The 19014-nt window shown below is 37.4% G+C and overlaps 3 protein-coding genes and 1 non-coding gene across 4 annotated transcripts; 2 read left to right on the forward strand and 2 right to left on the reverse strand.

The window, feature by feature from the left end:
- LOC117793327 (T-complex protein 11-like protein 1) lies at window positions 1-5381 on the reverse strand. The gene is made up of 6 exons (XM_034633624.1): window positions 5093-5381; window positions 3998-4431; window positions 2793-3277; window positions 1754-2057; window positions 1522-1688; window positions 1-403 (listed from the first exon to the last, which is right to left on the reverse strand). Exons 2-6 carry the CDS (start codon window positions 4273-4275, stop codon window positions 138-140), a joined length of 1500 nt encoding a protein of 499 aa, XP_034489515.1. The 5' UTR covers window positions 4276-4431; window positions 5093-5381; the 3' UTR covers window positions 1-137.
- A 454-nt stretch (window positions 5382-5835) lies between these two features.
- LOC117793326 (ubiquitin carboxyl-terminal hydrolase 30 homolog) lies at window positions 5836-10079 on the forward strand. The gene is made up of 4 exons (XM_034633623.1): window positions 5836-6229; window positions 6295-7610; window positions 8885-9084; window positions 9149-10079. Exons 1-4 carry the CDS (start codon window positions 6148-6150, stop codon window positions 9264-9266), a joined length of 1716 nt encoding a protein of 571 aa, XP_034489514.1. The 5' UTR covers window positions 5836-6147; the 3' UTR covers window positions 9267-10079.
- Window positions 10080-10808: 729 nt separating this feature from the next.
- Window positions 10809-11002, reverse strand: LOC117794379. Its single transcript, XR_004618418.1, has one exon. It is a non-coding gene; the product is annotated as a U2 spliceosomal RNA (small nuclear RNA).
- Window positions 11003-12116: 1114 nt separating this feature from the next.
- On the forward strand, window positions 12117-18947 carry LOC117793322 (ecdysone-induced protein 74EF-like). Its single transcript, XM_034633618.1, has 5 exons — window positions 12117-13543; window positions 14624-15834; window positions 16638-17424; window positions 18486-18634; window positions 18703-18947. Exons 1-5 carry the CDS (start codon window positions 12133-12135, stop codon window positions 18763-18765), a joined length of 3621 nt encoding a protein of 1206 aa, XP_034489509.1. The 5' UTR covers window positions 12117-12132; the 3' UTR covers window positions 18766-18947.
- The last annotated feature ends 67 nt before the right edge of the window (window positions 18948-19014 follow it).

The following is a 19014-nucleotide window of genomic DNA, read 5'->3' on the forward strand; positions in this document are numbered from 1 at the left end:
ATTTTCCATAGTTTCCATAGATTGCAACAAATTGTGGTGTACTTTCGCGCTTCCAACGCATACATCCAGCCGACAGATATATGTATGTATATCTATATTTATATATATATATATTCGTTATATTTCATATTTTTGGTCTAAGGCTTGGCAGTCTGTGTCAATCCCGAGGCTAATCCTCCACTGCTGCCGGCTGCATCAGTCACAGTCTCCACACTGGAACGTTGCTTGTCCAGCAGCTGTATAAAGTATTCCCCAAACACGGCGTGATTATAGCTGACAAGTCGCCGGAACGAGGCTATAAATGCAACCAGTTCCTCCTCGTAGTCGGCAAATCCAGAAGGCGGTGGCGGTATATTTCCATTGGAGCGCAAAGCGACGCGCACAAAGCCATCCAAGCGATTAGCTACAAATTGGAAATGGAAACGGTATTAATAGGAGTAAAAATGTAAGCATAGTTTGTCCAGAATTTTAAGGGCTTTAATATTTGAATTTTATCCACAAATCAAAAAACAATAATCTGAATTGCAATTTAATCAATTTTCATTTTAAAATTGCACGTCTCAGCTACGTTGTGTGAAAATTTCAACCTTCTAGGTCTTATGGTTTGGTCAAAGAGATTTATATATAAGAATCTTATTTTTAATTTTTGTAAATAAATGTTGTTTTTAAATTTTTCTTTTAATAGTCACACAAAAAGCATATATTTTTTTTTTGTTATTATTTTGTATTTTGGTAAGTTAATTCCATTTTTTTTTCATATTTGTAATGAAAAAAATTGCAATTAAGATTAGTTTATGGATTTTAAAATAAAAATTAAAGTTAAAAAATTATTTCATAACTTTATTTGATTGCAGCTCAATGATAGGTGAAACTAATTTTTATAATACAAATTAAAAATAAAAGCTGTTTTTATAATTTGTATACTCAAAATGTTTATGAAAAGTTATTCTATGATTTTTAAATAAGAATTTAAATTTGTATCTTTAAAAACAAAAAACTTTTTCACACTATGACTTAATTTTTGATGGCGCGTCTCTATTGCAGCTATATGATATGGTGGACCGTTTTTTACCAAATTTGGTCAGGATGTATAATACCAGCCCAGATGCATATTCTATCAGTTTGGTTTTGGTATCTCAACAAACAAAAAACTTTTTCATACCAAAACTTCATTTTCTATGTATCGTTCCTATGGCAGCTATATAATATAGTAATCCGATCCAAAAATAAAAACAAACTTGATCTGCCTATGGTATCCAGGAACCTATATACTACGTTTCAAGTCTCTAGCTCTTATGGTTCAAACAGACGGACGGACAGATAGACAGACAGACAGACGGACATGGCTCAATAGACTCGGTCGTTGATCCTGATCAAGAACATATATACTTTGGGGGGTCTGCCACGCCCTCTTCTGCCTGTGACATACATTCTGAAAAGCTCATTATACCCTTTTTCATTGCCCATTTTCAATGGGCTCAGGGTATAAAAAGAACAACATTGCCTTTTAGGAGTACTTACTCATTAGGGCTCGAACCGGGGACGTCTTGTTGGCCAGCTGTTGAATCTGACTCTGGAGCTGTGCCTGCTGTGCATCGCTCATTGGAGGCGCCTGCTCACTGGCCAGAGATTCATTAATAAATGCCCGTATCTGCTCATTGCAGGCATCAATTGCATCACCAATTTGACTACAAAAATGATCACGGATTAGAAAGAGATGGGCAAAAGGGAGATGGAATTGAGATGCACTTACTCCTCCTGCTTTACATGTTTCACTAGAATGTCCAGTTGCTGGGCGAGCTTAACACGATTATCGCGACGTTGTGAAATGACGGGAACACCCTGTGCTATAGAGATGAGTGAGGCACAGAGTATCAAGCGTTGTCCACGCCAGCTGAGACCCTCAAAGCGTTCCTTATCAATGGCCAATAGCTCGGGGAACTGCTTATCCGCCGGATAATCCAACAGCTGCATATACGCCTTATAGATAATGTCATCCGTGTTGTTGCAACCAGCGCGATGACGGTTCAGCCAATCCTCAGTGGCAGGAAAACCAGCTAAAAACGAAAAGCACAATTTAGTTTAAATAAAAATTAGATAATTAAAATGATTTTTTTAAATTTAAATAATTTAGTTTTAGATCTTAATGAAATATGAAATGAATAAACTTGAAATGTTATTTACAGATTATAAAATCTATTTAACATTTTCATTATAAATGATTTCTAAATAAAAATATAAATTTAATCCGTCCACAGACTTTGAAAATTTTATCTCCAGATTTCTTAAAATATATAAATGAATTGTACAGGCAACAAGTGTACATTTTTTTAATATTGAATACAAATGTTTAAAAACGAACATTTTAGCAGTTTTTAAAAAAAATTTCATTTGCTGGGACTTATACAGTAAACAAATAATCTATATATATATATTTATAACACTCTTTGTCCTGACTAACTCATTTAATGATTCACTAACTGATCATTACACAGCCCAAACCATAAGAACTAGGAGGCTGAAATTTTTACACAACATAGCTAAGACAATTTTACGTGAAATAAGAAAGAGTTTTGCGGAATTCGAAAAATAATAATAAATAATAAAGAACTATATAAGTAAATTAAATTCTCCATATTTATCTATCTGTCTCTTTTTAAATGTAAATTTGTTGAGAACTGTACAGGCAACAAATGTATATTGTATGATAATGAAAAAAAGGTGTTTAAAAAATTGAAGAAAACTTTGTAATAAAAAGGAGAAAGAATTCTTTTGGGACTTCATGGACTTACCATTGCCGTGGAATTCTCTCAGATAAGTGCTGAACTTTTGCTTCTCATATTCCACAGAATTGGCGGCAATATCGCTGCGAGCCACGGCCAGCAAAAAGTTGGCCATGTCTAGTTTCATGAGTGACATCATCTCGAGTATGCCACGAAATGTGTCCACCACATCCTCAATATCACGCAATTTGGCAACGCCTTCATCCCTTGCCGGGCAGCACATGCTGGCCAGTAAATTGATAACGAAATTTGCATAGGAACGGAAATCGAGAACGCCACGTTCCGCCTGCTGTCGGATGAGTGACTCATCCAAAGCCGCATTGATGCGACCCAATAGACTGGCATTTTTGGCCGACAGCAGTTGTGGAAAGTCCTCTTTAATCTCGCCCAGCAGCCTTATGGCCTGATCATAAGATGGTGGATCACGTTCCAGTTGTTGTCGCAACAAATCCCAAAATGCTTTGTGCACCATGGTTTTAATGCGACCTTCCAAACTGCAAGAAAGACCCAAAGAAAGAGAGAGAGAGACAGAGAGTAAGTCAGCATCAATAAGTTTAATTACAACAAGTTTATACGGCAGTTAAGTTAAAGAAATTCGGGTTGGGTTACAATATATTAAAAAAAAAAAACACTTTTTTAATATGACTTAGCCAGAGTTGTAATTTTTAAAATATAAATTATATAATGAAAAGGAGATCTTGATTTTTAGAAATACAATTTAAATTGAAAAACAACTTATTTCTCGAAACAATAAAATATTAAATAATGATAAAATTTAAATTTTTATTTTTTTTCAGTTTTTAAATATAGTGCAAAATACTTATTGAAATTCAATAATATATTGAAAATTTTTTAAAGAAAAATAAGAATTAAATTAAATTTTTTTAATAACAAATGAAAACAACAGTTTATTCTGTTTGTAGGATACTATATCTAGAAAAAGCATGTCTAATAGAGTGCATCGATTTTTTTTCACAAAAAAAGTAATCTACGGTCGGTTCTAAGATGTTTATGGTTTCTTGGTAGAGATTTTTTACAAAATCATATATGTATGGCTTATTGCTAAAGAACACAATTAAGTGTTAGGCCGTATTTTCAATCAAACTGATTTTGAAGTCTGGCTTAGCTGCGGTATAAACTTGGTATTGCTAGACACAAAGCAACAGAGAGAAAGACAACTATATGTATGTATATGTATGGAATAGTGCACTCACCTATCCATTGGCGGCTCATAGGGTTGCAGTTTAAATTCGGGATTGAGCGCTATCTCATGTGCCAGCTCCATGTTTTTGAGATTCTTAAACATGCTCGCCACCTCATCCATGGTGACCACCTTGGGTGGACTGCCATCCAAGCTGGGCAGTAAAAAGCGCGTCATGCTGTCCGTCGAGCTTTCGCTATCCGTGCGCAGATTTCCATCGTTGTTTTTCTCCTGCTGCTGCTGTTGTGGTTGTTGTTGTTGTTGCTCCTCATTGTTCTTATTGGCATCCATATTTGTTTTTGTTGCTGCTTTGATTCAAATCTTCACTGGAATTTGTGTGGCTTGCGTCTTTCCAATTGGAAAACTGGATTTAATTGTTCCTTTGTTTTGTTTGCTTTAAGTTTGTTTGTTGTCTTTGTTTTTTTTTTTTGACGTGCAACTGGTTTTCTGCAAATATGGATTTAAACGTGTTTTCCTTATTAGTTACAATTGCGTCGCATTTCCGCCTGCACAAGGAAATTGCAGCAGCGGGAGAGAGAGAAAGAGGAGCTTTTGTAAAGCTTGACTTGGCTCAGGGTCAACTTTGTCTAAGACCAATGAAATGCGTCGTTAAATGCAAGTACGAGTGAGACAACAAAGAAACAGCCACCTTACACACACACATGCTGTCAAAGTGGTGGGGGAGGTAAAGATTAGCGGAAAATTCTTTTAAAAAAAAAGTAGGTAAATTGAAAAAGTTTTGCAATTTGAATTTGTGACGCTGACACAGATTCCAAAATTAACGCGGAAAATCAGACCAGAGCAGAGCAAAGAGATTGCACAACGAGCTGATTGCTCCGCACAGCGAATGGCGACATAAACAAAGAGGCAATAATAAAGCAGCCTATGAAAACAGAAACGATGAAAATTTTGTATATTGCGCAGTGCAAGTGTTTGTAAATGTATGTACGTGTGTGTGTGTATGTATGTGTGTGTCTAGTGAAATGAACACAAGGACGGTGCGGTTGGGTGGTTGGGGCAAGAGATGCCACAATTATTACAACAAATATAAATATGAATTGTACTACATTCGATTACATACGAAATATCAACATTCACTTTTACTTACCACCTTTAGGAACTATAATTTGTCAAATTTCTTTAGTTTGATTTTAGTTTTGATCGAAAAGCACTTGCACGTTAAATTTAACTCTGGTTTTTTTTTTATATTTTGTAAATTTATTTCAGCTCGAAAGCTTCTTGCGCCAACAAACGTCCAAATTGTATTGTGAGTAATAATGTAATGAATGTAGAAATTCAATTTCAAACGCAAGCCACCTTTGTTGTGTTGTGTTGTTGCTTTTCTTGTTGTTGTTTTTGCTCGCCTTCGTTCCACAACATTCGAGAATAAGACGGGTACGCAGCTCAGCGCGCAACAGCTACTGCCAAACAATGGCCAAGCAAAATCAAATCTTAACATACAAATTAATGGATAGCTATTTGAGTTAATTATTGATTTATATTCACGCGGAATTAAAGTATGAATATTACGTTTACAAGTTTATTTTTGGCTTGTAATATTATTTAGTTGAAGCAATTTGCTTTGCTTGTTACAGCATATGAAGTTTACGACAGTAGCGCTGCCAGACTGTTAAATACAAGTAACAGCTGCTTGCCAGGCAAAATAAAAAATCATATGATATGCAAAATAAATGTATAGACTGTAGTGTATTATTTATATTGTACTTAATTAAGTTAATAATATAGCGTTTACAAATGTGTTGCTGAGTTGAAGCATTTAACTTTGCGTGTTACAGCTTACGACACTAGCGCTGCCAGACTGTTAAATAAAAGAAACAGTCTGGCCGTAGTGGGTGCAGTGTACAACCCTGTGGCAACGCCAGCAACTAAACACCAGACACCAGACAGACACCAAAGTATAGAAGAATTTTTATTTTCGGGCTTATGTACATTTCTTAAAAAAAAACAGCTGTGTGGAATAAATGAACGCACAACAGACTACAAAAAGACAATAAGAATAATCAAATAAAATAGGTGGTGCAGTTGTCACGTTGTTAATGCCAACCGATGTTTTAGTTGCATTTAGTTGTGTGTGTGTGTGCAACACTCCTGCCGCCCTAAACCCGCCCCCCCTCGCCTAAAACAACCTAAGCTCCTGCTAAAATGGAAAGTGAAAAGATATTGATGGCCGCCGGTGTAACAGTCGCTGCTGTCGTCGGCGCCTTTGTCTTCTGGGGTCCATCAGGTAAAGTACAAATAAGTTATGCACAGCTCTATTTTGTTTACATATATTGTATGGTTATTTTGCAGGCTCCCGTTTACGTCAGCGTCGTGGTCAAATTGCCGGACTACATAATTTTGGACGCACTTGCTTCCTCAATACGCTGCTGCAGTCGCTGGCCGCCTGTCCGCAGTTTATAGCCTGGCTGCAGTTGTATAATGGCGCCACACCGGATCGCAAGAGTTTAATTAGCTCCATGTTGAGCACCTTGGAGGTGGTGAATGGCACACATGCGACGCTACGTGGTGATCCACATTCACCGGGTGCCGTATTGCGTGCCTTGAACACCTTGGGCTGGGTCATTCCACAGGAGGAGCACGATGCCCATGAGCTGTTCCATGTGCTGTTGTCCTCGCTGGAGGAGGAGGCAACACGGCCACAGCAAATGGGCTGTCTATCGGATGCACTGTTGCCCAAAGCCAATGGCATTGGTCAGGATGCGGACTATGATAATGGCATGACAGCGGCATCATATAGATCCTCCTGCAATTTGGCTGGCATCGGGGATCAACCGAATCGACCATCGAGCGCTATGCTCTCGGATTTTCTCAATATGGAATACGATGAGTCGACCAGTTTGCAGCGTCTGGTGAGATCTGAGGCGCATACACCGGATTCGCCTGCCTCGGTGTGTGAACGTGAAACGGCGGATGTGTTGACGCCGGGCATTGCATCCAATTCATTTCTGGCCAATTCACCATTTGGCTATCAATCCGCATTGGATTTCATTGATGCACAGCCGCCGTTGGCTGTGAATGCATCCCCAATACTCGGTGGCGAACGTTTGTCCCGCTCTCGCCAGCAGCAATCCCAACAACAACAACAGCAGCAGCAACAACAACAACATAATCCCAGCGAGGGACTCAATAGACGTGTGTCTGGCTCTTGTCGCTCGCTGGAACGGCTTAATCGCGGTCCTGGACGCGTCTCCATCTGGTCCAGCATGATGCCCAGCCAGGTGGCGCATCCATTCCAGGGTGCAATGGGCGCCCAAATCGTTTGCAATGGTTGCGGCTCCAAATCCGCTGTGCGTTATGATAAATTCGATAGTGTCACCTTAAATCTGCCAGCTCAACGGCGTTCCGGCTTGAGTTTGGGACATTTGCTAAGCGAATACATCACATCCGAGGATCTGAGCGATGTCAAATGCGATTCCTGCAATGAGACAACAATGCACACAAAATCCGTAACATTTGCCAAGTTGCCCGCTTGTCTCTGCATACATATTGCACGCACTGTGTGGTTGCCAACTGGACAGGTTTGCAAGCGACAGGATTATGTTCACTTCCCCGAGAGCTTGTCCATGGCTCCCTATAGCTTTGTGCAGCCACATCTTAACAGTCAGGTGAGTCAACTAACCAATTGGGAATGCATTATCTATAGAGATTTGTATTAAACCCAGTACTCAAAGGGTGCTAGGGGCTTTTAAGTTTGTGGCAATGCATGTAACAGTTAGAAGTAGGTATTTTCAATCCAATAAAGGATCATTATTCTATATCAGGCATTGAAAATTTGAAAAACGGTCAAATAACTTAAATGAAAATATCTCAATGTAAGGGATTTACATATATAATATGCAGGGACCGTAATCATTATAAGTTTTTTTTAAATATCACGTTTCAATGATTATATAATGATTTTTACGATTTTCTGTACCAATAATCATTACATTTAATAAAAAAAAAAAAAATAAAAATTATTTATGATCATTATTTTTGAGTTTTATTTTTTGATGATAAAAAATAATGATTAACGGTGATGAAAATAGTAAAAACCGAATTTTTAAAATCATGGGAGAAATGCGGAAGTTGTACAAAACTAAAGATTTTTGTGTAGTTAGTTTTTTTCTACGTCCATTAGAAGTAGGTAATTAAAAAAAAAATATATATATATATAATAATCATTATTTACGGTCCCTGATAATCTGATAAAATGTTTTACACCAAAATTCTTATTTTTTCCTATTATCCATATGAGCACAAGACTTATATTTATAAATTTAATAATGTAAATAATATGTTTTTGAATAATTCTTTAAAATTAACGAAATAACACGGTCTCCAAAAAAAGGGTTCCACAATAGTATCCTTAGGGTATTAAGATAAACATAGATTTTTGAAATAAAAGTAACGACATTAGAGTTATTATAAAAATTATAAAATAAAGGTTCATTTCAAATACGATTTTAAATATCAGCTTGCAACCTATTATAGTTGATATTGAACTGTTCTTAAACGATTTTCGCCTTTTTATTCCGTAACTTTCATTTTTAAACAAAATATGACTCTAAATCCGTTTTTTTTTAATTTTAATATTATAACTGCCTTTTTGAATAAAATAAGAATTAAAAATTATGTGTAGCATAATTCCTTTACATAAATTTATTTTGTGCAGAAATATTTGTAATAATAGTAATATTTGTTATTGCGCTAGTCACAAGATAATAAAATATAGTTACAAAAATACAGTTTACAGATATTAAAATACAGATTCATGTGAGAATCGAAAGATTTCTTCTTTTTACGGCAAGGTTGAGTTATGATATTTAAACTAACAGTTACCGGGTCTCTCACAATCGATCACACTCAACTGTAGCTTTCTTAATTGTTTTGATTACAGGCGGGCACACCTTGGGGCTCGACCATGTCGCTATATTCATCTAGTCTGCCGATGAATGGAGCTGGAGCTGGCGGTGAAGGATTCGGTGCCATGTTTCCCAAGAATCTATATCGCCTGCTGGCGGTTGTGGTGCACTCGGGTGAGGCAAACAGCGGACACTTTGTCACCTATCGTCGTGGATCCCTGCGCAATGCACATCGGTAGGTCGGAACAAGGATTTACCCCAGAAAACCTTTAGTAATATTTGTTTGATATAATTTACAGCTGGTTTTACACCTCGGATACGATTGTGCGGGAGGTGAGCATTGATGAGGTGCTCAGCGTTCCAGCTTATCTGCTGTTCTATGATCGTGGACAGCAGCGACAGCTTCAGATGCGCTAGAGAAAAGTGGAATGTGGACTGTGGAATGTGGAAAAACGAGTTGAAAGTTCGGCCTAGTCATATTTTAATAATCTACAACGTTTGTGATTGAATCAACTCAAATTATTATAATACTATATGCAACCGTGGCCATAAACAAACAAACAAAACAATTAATATGCAATCCTCCTCCATTAGATCTCAAAAGTATGCACCAAAAAAGAGGAAGAAGACAGCAAATAAAAGATGAGTGGAAAAACAGCGAGTAAAATCATGTGGGGAACAACAGCTGCACCTGCGTTATACACCCAACAAAGACCTAATCTGATATTTAAACTACGAGTACATTAATTAACAATACATACAATAATTTGTTACATCAATGCATTTAAAAATTTTAAAATTGAATTTAAAATTCCTCATGTGCTTTTTTAAATGTCTGTATTTAGCAATATTACTATATGTAGTTTCCCTATGCTACTGGCAGACAAATTGATAATAAGATATACATATATATATATATTGTTTTTGGCATTTGTTCGAATATTTGTTTGTTGTGTATATTATTTTTATATATCTATGTATATATGTAATAATATTTTTCCCGCTCTATGTTGAATTGCGATCGATTGCTAGTTATCCTTTAGCGGCATTTATCGATAGACAGCTCGACTTGCTGCAAGCCGGCAAAATATTTAATTTAACGCATTAAACCATGTGGACTAGTTAATATAGTGGGCCAATCTTTAACTAAATCGGTCAAACGTTTAATGAACTATATTAAATACGATTAATAAAGTTAAAATAGATCTTTAAAACAGCTGCAAGTGCAAACTTGAGATTTAAAATTTTTGAAATAAAAAAATTTAGCGAAAAAGACACTTGGACCATTTTCAGTACTTCATTATTTTCGGAATTTTAGAAAATTTTTTCTAAAGTAAAAAAGTTGAAAAAAGAAATGTAAAAAATTTAAGGTGAAAAATTTGAATGCAGAATGAATAAAGATGTCAAACCAGGATTAAAATGGCATTCCGCTTGAAAATCGGTCTAGTTTTGACATAGTTACGAAAGTTTGAAGTTGGTCGAACCTTTGACCTAGGAACTCTACAAGTCAAAATTTTTGTCCGATTTGACATGATTTTTTACAGAAAAATGAAAGTTCTCAGAATCAAATTTAAAGTGTTGTTTTATACTAATTACGATATAAGGAGTCGATTAAAAGTCAAAAATTGAGATTTAAAATTTTCAATTTTCAAAATTCCAAAGGGGGGACCCTTAGCATCGAACCCATGATCTAGAGGAAAATAATTTTTTTTACAAAATTAATTAAATTTGAATGCAGAATGAATTTTGAGGCCAAACCAAGATCAAAATGACATTCCGATTGAAAATCGGTCTGGTTTTGACAAAGTTATGAAAGTTGTGTAAGTTGAAAAAATTCGTACCGTACACGCAGTGTCGCTTTACTTATTTGACCACCTATACCCAGACATCTAAATATTTTAAACGACTCTATATTTCACAAGGAAGGAGATTCCAGTAAACTATTTTTTATATTTATCATTCAATAGGGCCGAGTCCCGGCGGTACTGCAATACCGGGCCAACCCATGACAGAGGTGGAGCAAGCCCCTAGCACTCCGTCTGTTTCCAAAAATCAGTTTAACATTTGTTGTTCCCCAATGGGGAAACTATCAGATGTTAAGCTGATAAGAACAGATACTACACTTTGATCTTAGCCATAGGCCGAGAAGCGATAACTTTGGATACAAAACGAGCCCCACTACATTAGTGGGGCGCTAGAACAAGTTGAGAATTCAAGGGTCACAACATATGAAATAAAACAGTGCTCTAAAATACGACATATCATACTCAGTGTTGAGAAACTAGTCGTGCAAGTTACTGCAACCTATCGATATTTAACGAAACATTTCTTAAAAGATTCAATTAAGTTAAATAAAGTATTTATTTGCAAATGGCAATTGTAAACAAAAAAGAATGGTGTGTTGGGGGGGAAGGGGGGTCGACTACATGAAAGTCCCTGGTTAAAGTCCCTTACCCAACAAAATTTTTCAGTGCAATTCTCCAAATTTTTTACATGTTTTAAATAATTTAGATATTGGAACAAGAATGTTTTAATTTGGGGGGTGCTGTTGGGGGGTCGACTTATACATATCCGGGTCCAGTCCCTTAGATATCCGAATTACTATTATTATTATTATTATTTGCATGTTGATATTGCTGAATTTTTACATATTTTAAATAGTTAAAAACTTAAAAAAAAAAACGTCAAAACAAGATGAAATTAAATTTGTTGTGTGTGGGGTGGGGGGGGGGGTGTAGCTGTGTCAACTACTAGATATCCTGGACCAACTTTAGGTATCCAAATATGTATCCCTAAATACATATAAATAATAATATTTGTTGGGGTGTAGCTGTGTCAACTACTAGATATCCTGGACCAATCCTTTAGGTATCCAAATATGTATCCCCCTAAATACATATAAATAATAATATTTGTTGATACTAATATATTGAACGGTTTCTTCATATTTTACTAATATTTACATAAAAAACAAAAATTTCAAGAAAACAATAAAAAGAATACAGTTTTAAGAAATAGTGGTTTTGGAGCAAACAAAATATTTTTAAATAAAATTAATAACGCTATTGCTTGCAAAAATATCTATCGACAGATGCATACAAAAATATCTATCGATATGTGCATATTTTTGGTCAATCAACGCTACAAAAAGTGTCTATCGATATATAAATAATTTGTCAACCAACCCTGCAATGCGTGCGTGCTTGCTCGCTCGCTCGCACCTCTAGAAATGTAATTTGAAATTCAAAAACAAGCAGAAGTCGACGAAGAAAATGCGTAAAGTATGTCAAACATGAATAATAATGCAAATAAAAAGCATAGTTATGAGAGAAAATCGTCGCGTGTGACGCCAAAAATACGAGAATATCTTGCTGAGATTGCAAATGAGCGAGAAGTGGATTTGGAGCGTTTTATGGTATTGTCATCATCATCGCCAGCGAGCAGCGGCGTCAGCGTCGGCGCGCAGAGTTCTAACAACGAGGCGACAGTAGCAGCAGCAACAACAACAATGCGCAGTAGCAGCAGCCGCTGTCGCAGTCGCAGTCGCGTCAGTGGCTTGGGAGTGGGGGTAACAACAACAGCTGTCGCTGTAAAGAAGAACGCAGCTAAAGAAGAGGTGAAAATAACAGATATACCCATTGTTATGGTAGTGGAAACTGAATGTAAGGAGCTGCCACCAAAAGCCAGCTCTGTGGAGGATTTGCGCACACCAACCAAATGCACAAAAACGGATGCGGAAACGGAAACGGAAATGGCGACGCCACAAATGCAAACGCGCAAAACTCAAACGCCAGAATCGGCATTAAGATCACATAAACGGCTGGAATGGGATCCCGCTGCAGATGTGGGCTATCAGCGCTGTGAGCGCGCCGTGTCCACGAGTAATATAAGCACCTTGGAACGCTCCGTGCTGGAGGCAGCGACACTGCAGCGACCCAATCAATCCGAGTCGGATTTGAATCGCTTAAAGACAGCGACAACATTAGCGGGAACAGCGCCACCTTTGGCCTCCAGCACTTTGGTGCATCGCAGTGGTGGCTGCAGTCAGGCACAGGTGACACCAGTGCCCAGATCCACGCCGCTGGCCAGCACCAATCCCAGTTCACGGCGCGAATCCTGCTTGACATCGGCAGCAAGCAGCTTTGATTATCAACACAATTCAAGACCCTCGACTGCTGGCAACTCCCACTCCCACTCCAATACCACGACAAGCAGTCGGCATAGTCTGTGTGCCGAGGAGCTGCTGCGTCACATGGAACAGCAGCGTCAGGAGCGGGAATATAGCGCACAATTGGAGCAGGTTCTAAGCAGACGACGCCAAGTCTACAACAAAGAGAATCAACAGCCAAAAAAGCAGAGCAAAAACAAGAGCAACAATTCGAACAACAATTCCGTCTCCCTTTCCGCCTCCACTGCCTCCTCCTCGAGCTGTGCCATGGCCAAAAATGATGTGGATCTGGGCATTGATCTGCTCTGTTCGCTGGTGAACAAGCGCAGTCTCAGCAACAGCCAGAAGAAGCAGCTGGCCAAGGATATTATCAAGCGTCTGGTTGGATTTGAACTAATCTCCAGCAGAAGCAGCACCAGAAACAACACTGGGAACAGCGCCAGGAACAACACTGCGAACAGAAACAGCAGCAGCAGCCAGCTCAAGGAGCAATCCCAGCAAACGGAACAGATGTGTCCAACTCGGGGTAAAGTAACAAAAAATAATAATTTAAAAAAATATATATATAATCAGAGGAGTTCTACAAATCTCTAGCAGCGCCATTTTTAAATTGAATAAAAATGCATAAAATACATTTATATTAATTTTTCTATATTATATAAAATGTTTGTCAACCAAAAAATGTTGTTGAAACTGGAAGAAAGCCGATTTTTTTAACTTCGAAAATGTATTCGAAAAAACTAAATGTCTAACATTTAAAGAACACCGACATTTCGAACGGTTTTTTTCGAAAGCAATTCTCTTCAAAAATTAGAGATTTTTGGAACATACCTGAATATTTCTTAAACCGAATAGAAAAAAAAAGAAAATGGTTAAATTTATAATTTTTTAGTAAAGTATTCAAAAAGAAAACAAATTGCTATACAAATTTTAAGATACTTATTTTTGTTAATATTAAAAAAAAATACAAAAATATTATTTATTTCTGAAACTGAGTAGAAAAATAATGAAAATAGTTTAATTTACATTTTTAATTTTAAAATTGTTTAAAAACTCTTATTCTTAATTTTTATAAAAAAAATTTTTTTTTTAAGTTTTATAATATATTTTTGAAATATGAAATATTAAATTTATTTGCTTATTTCCTTGCGATATTTAAATTTTATCACTTTTTTTTGCCTTTATTTTGATTCTGCATAAAAATTGGAAAACTCTAGTTTGACGCTTTTTCAAAAAATTCAAACTGTCATAACTTAGTAAAATCGTAACCGATTTCCTTGAGGAATTTTTAAATTTTATTATTATTTGTGCACTAATTTTATACAATTTCCAAAGTCACATTTATACCTCCACTTTCATTTTCCATACTTTTCCCGATTTTAAGCTCGATTCAAAGTTAGGATTACATCCTAATATACATACATCACAAATATATAAAAATTATTGCTTCACAATTCTTTTTAATCTGATAAAATTGTATGATTTAAGTTAACAAAGATAATATAATTTTAATAATTTATTTTTTTAAATTATTTATAATAGAAAAGTTTCATTAGTCAGTTTGGAAGCACTGCTCAAACTTAAGCTAATCATAATGTCTTTGCAGGGAAGGACATTGCCACCAATACCAGTCGAAGATCTAGCCTAATCCTGCCCAGATCGCCGCCGGAGCAACTGCATTTAGCTGTTCCTGTGCCTGCGCCCAGAACACGCCTGGCTGCCACGCCCACCGAGTCGAGTCCAGTGCAAGTCAGCTGCAGTTACTCCTCCACAAGCAGTGGCGCCTCCAATGACCTGGTTACCCAGAAAACCAATCCTCCAGCTGCCAAATCCAAATCAACGGACGCTGCCGAACAGTTGGCCATGCAGGAGTATCTGAATCCCATGACCCAAAGCGAGATTGAGTACGAGGAGAAGCGACAACGACAACAACGTGACAATCTCTCCATGGAGCGACGCACACAGATCGATTGGATTGATGCGGAGATTCGACGTCTGTGTGCATTGCAAAATCTACTGCGTCGCAGTGGTCGAGGAGACTTAGCCTCGGATGAGACGCTGCATCAATGGAAGGATCAAAGAAAGCCGGAGCAGCACGTGGAGGCGGAGCAGGAGGTGCAGCCCGAAGTTGGGCAGAGATTGCCGGCGACTGGAGGACGTCCTGCACCGCCAGCACCACCAGTGACGCCAGTGTTTATGCCAGGAGAAGGTAGGCAAGCAGGAGGAGAAGCCGAAGATGGAGCAAATGGAGAAAATGCTGAAGGACGATCAGGTGCAACAGGAGTGTCATCAGGAGCAGGAGTAACTTCATCAGGAGCATCTTCGGGAGCAGGAGCACCATCGGGAGCATCCTCAGGAGCAGGAACAGCAACAGGAGGAGCAACAACAGCACCTTTAGGAGTAGGAGCAGCAACAAGAGCAGAAGGAGTTTCTTCAGGAGCAAACTCAAGAGCAGAAGCACCATCCGGGGCTTCATCTGGTGCAGGAGCACCTACATCAGGCTCATCTTCAGGAGCATCGCCACTGCAGCCACCAGCACTGCCAGCAACAGTCACAGCAGCAACAGCAACTGTTGCTCCTGCTGTTCGACTGCGCAGCAAAATGGCAACGCCGGCTTTGAGTCACTCGGGGAGCAGCGAGAGCGTCTGTTCCTTTGTCCAGCAGCGACAGCGTCAGTTTCTGGCCCATTATCAGAATCAGCAGCAACAGCGACTCGAGCAGCAGCAACAGCTCTTCATGTTGCAGCAGCAACAGCAACTTATTCATCGTCAGCAACAGCAGCAGCAACAACAACATCTACATGCAGCATGCCACATTGTATGTTTAGAATGCATATATGACATATATGCCTCCTATAACACTGTTCCATTCCACCATTCCATTAATTGTTATGCTTCTTGACTACATTGAAAGTCCTACATTGGCTCCACTTGTCTTGAACAGTGCTTACTTTCCAATCACAGTTATTTGAAATGTGTTTCTCTTATAACACTGTTCCATTCCACCATTCCAAGCTTTAACAATTATTGTTTACCATTCAGAATGCCCTTTGTAAGGTATGCCTTGCCTTAAAGTCCAAGCGAGACATTTTACTTTCATAAAAGTGTTCCATTTCACTATTCCTTAACAATATTGATGGTTTTTGTCGGGAAATAACGCTTTGTTTTAAAAATACTATTTTTTTTATTTGGGCAGCTCTCTAATCAAAGTAATTTGAGCTAAGTTTCTCTTTTAAAACTGTTCCATTCCATCATTCCAAGCTCCAATTGTATTATTTACGCTTTAGGATGCCAAGATTGCTTCAAATGAGATTTTGCAACTACTTATAACCTGTAATCCAAGCAATATGAGTTTTGTAGCTTTTATAAAAGTGTTTCATTCCACTATTCCTGTCACTGCAGTGATTGTTTCCCTCTTATTTTACTTGGAATGCCCTCAACTGACTTAACTTTTCTTATTAAATACTTGTACAATCGGTATACCCTATAATCTTGGCAATAAGTAACCATAAAAGTGTTCCATTCCACAATTTCTCTCACTTTTATGAGTGTTTTTTATTTGAAATACTCCAGCATATCTTATTTAATCTCTTATTGATCTCATTTCTCTCTCGTTTCTAGTCACAACGACAACAACATTGTCATCACCATCACGAGCAACAACAACAACAACAACAACACCAACATTATGTACAAATGCAGTATGCTCAGGCTGTGGGCAATGCATATAGTTGCCTGGATGATGGCGCCGTTTATTACCATGTCTTGAACTCTCAAGATGTCAAAGGTGTTGCAACAGCGGCAACAACAGTTGCAACTGCCGCAGCAGCAGCAGCAACAGCCGTGGCAACAACAGCAACAGTGGCAACTGCTGCTGCTGCTGTTGGAGTGACGTGCAACAGTTGCAACACGGGCAGCAACATGAGTTCATCATCGTTGTTGTGCCTCAGCTCGGAGATGTCCATACCAATGGGTGGCATGTTGAATGCTTGTGAGGCAACAACCACAACAACAACGACAACAACAACACATCAATACGATGATGTGGCATGCCAGCAATTGCAGTTGCAAATGCAACAACAACGTCGTCGACGATATCCAGTCAAACAACCAATGCACTTGCAACAACAAATGTTGCAAGTGCGTCCAAGTGGCATTGCGTATGTGTTGCAATTTGCCAGCAACAACGATTATGTTGGCCAAGTGTTGCACGCATCTATGACGGTGCAGGATTACTTGCAACGCGCCCGTCCACAATTCTGTGCCCAGTCGAAACAACGCAAGGCGATCCTCAATCAAATGCAACTCCTTCGCAATGCTCGGCGTCGCGAACTCGACGAACTCATCGAGGGCAACAGCCTCGAGACGATCGACAGACGCCTGCAACAGCTGCCACCGCCGGTCACCTGTAAGTACCTCATAAATATTTACTATAATTAAAAACCTCTTTGCGAGGTAAAAGTCTACTAATAAAAGTATTTGCATGCCCCAAAATTTCTGAAATCCAACTTTGTGACGAACGATATTAAATAAATTATTCTTAAAAAATAAAGTATAAAATAAATAATAATAATAATCAATAATACCCCACCATTTATATTCCAAAAAACACCTCTTTACGAGGTAAAAGTCTACTAATAAAAGTATTTGCATGCCCCAAAATTTCTGAAATCCAACTTTGTGACGAACGATATTAAATAAATTATTCTTGAAAAAAAATTATTCTTAAAAAATAAAGTATAACATAAACAATAATAATAATCAATAATACCCAAACATTTACATTCTAAAAAAACAACTCTTTACGAGTTAAAAGTCTAGTGACAAAAGTTTTTTCATGCCCCAAAATTTCTAATATCAAACACTGTGACAAACAATATTAAATTTAATACATAAATTATTTTTGAAAAGGATTCTTTAAAAAAAAACTGGCCTTCGGCACATTACGCCAAAAGGTTCCGATTTGTATAGTGCCAAATATTAAAGATAGTTTACGTAATTCACTTTAAAATTGGATTTTAAAAATCGCCAATGACAGCATTGAACTGTTGATTCAACGAGAAAGTTTTAACCGTTTCATAGATTTTTCAATATTTATTTAAAGGTTGCGGAATAACATCAATTTTTGAATTTAAAATACAATTTACGAAATATTTACGGAGTAAATATTGATTTTAAAATAATAATAAGAGTTATGTCGTAGCTTTTAAAATTCTAAAAATATAAGTAAAAATAGTGTTTTAGGAATTTAATGTTTTTTTTTTTGTGTAGTTTTTGAACGTTTTCGTTTGCTTAGTAAGAACATAAAGTAGAACTGCAGTATATATCTTGTATTTAGAGATATTTAAATTTAACTTTTAGAGATATTTAAGATTTAGCTGAAGCAGATATTGTATGTTATATATACATAGATTTGTGATGAGCCTTTACTTGCTGTTTAACCAATAAAGTATCTATGTTTATTCACAGCAAAAGTGCGCATCTTTTCGACCAAGGAGATGAAGGCGTTGACCAACAAACGTTGTGAGAATTTGCCGGAGGTGCTCGCTGCCCAGAATCGGGAGAAGGAGGAGCGACGTCGTCGCAGCAATCGTATAATGCGTGATGTCTTCAACAAGGTAAATTTCTTATATACAAAACTATATCTATATAAATATTTATGCCTATTTTCCATTTGCTTTTCCAGCGTCTGCAGCGTCGCGTTCGCAGTGGAAAATTGTCGTTAAATCACAGTCGCACCGTCATCTAAGACTTCAATTTGATTCTGCCACATGCAACATGCGACATCTTTGATCATTTCTGACACAACAAATTAGTTATAATTCTCTATATGCTTTGTAGACTCAATCTTCATACCGGAATCGTTTTATTTAACGATAAACATATATTTCAATTTTGACTATATAATTTTTTTTGTGTGTTTCCAGACAATTCTACTGTATCTATTTATTTGTTAAGAATTTTAACTTGTTTTTGAACCAATAAAAATGTTAAGTGT

Source organism: Drosophila innubila, chromosome X (assembly GCF_004354385.1).
Source record: "Drosophila innubila isolate TH190305 chromosome X, UK_Dinn_1.0, whole genome shotgun sequence".
NCBI classification, from domain to species: Eukaryota; Metazoa; Arthropoda; class Insecta; order Diptera; family Drosophilidae; genus Drosophila; species Drosophila innubila.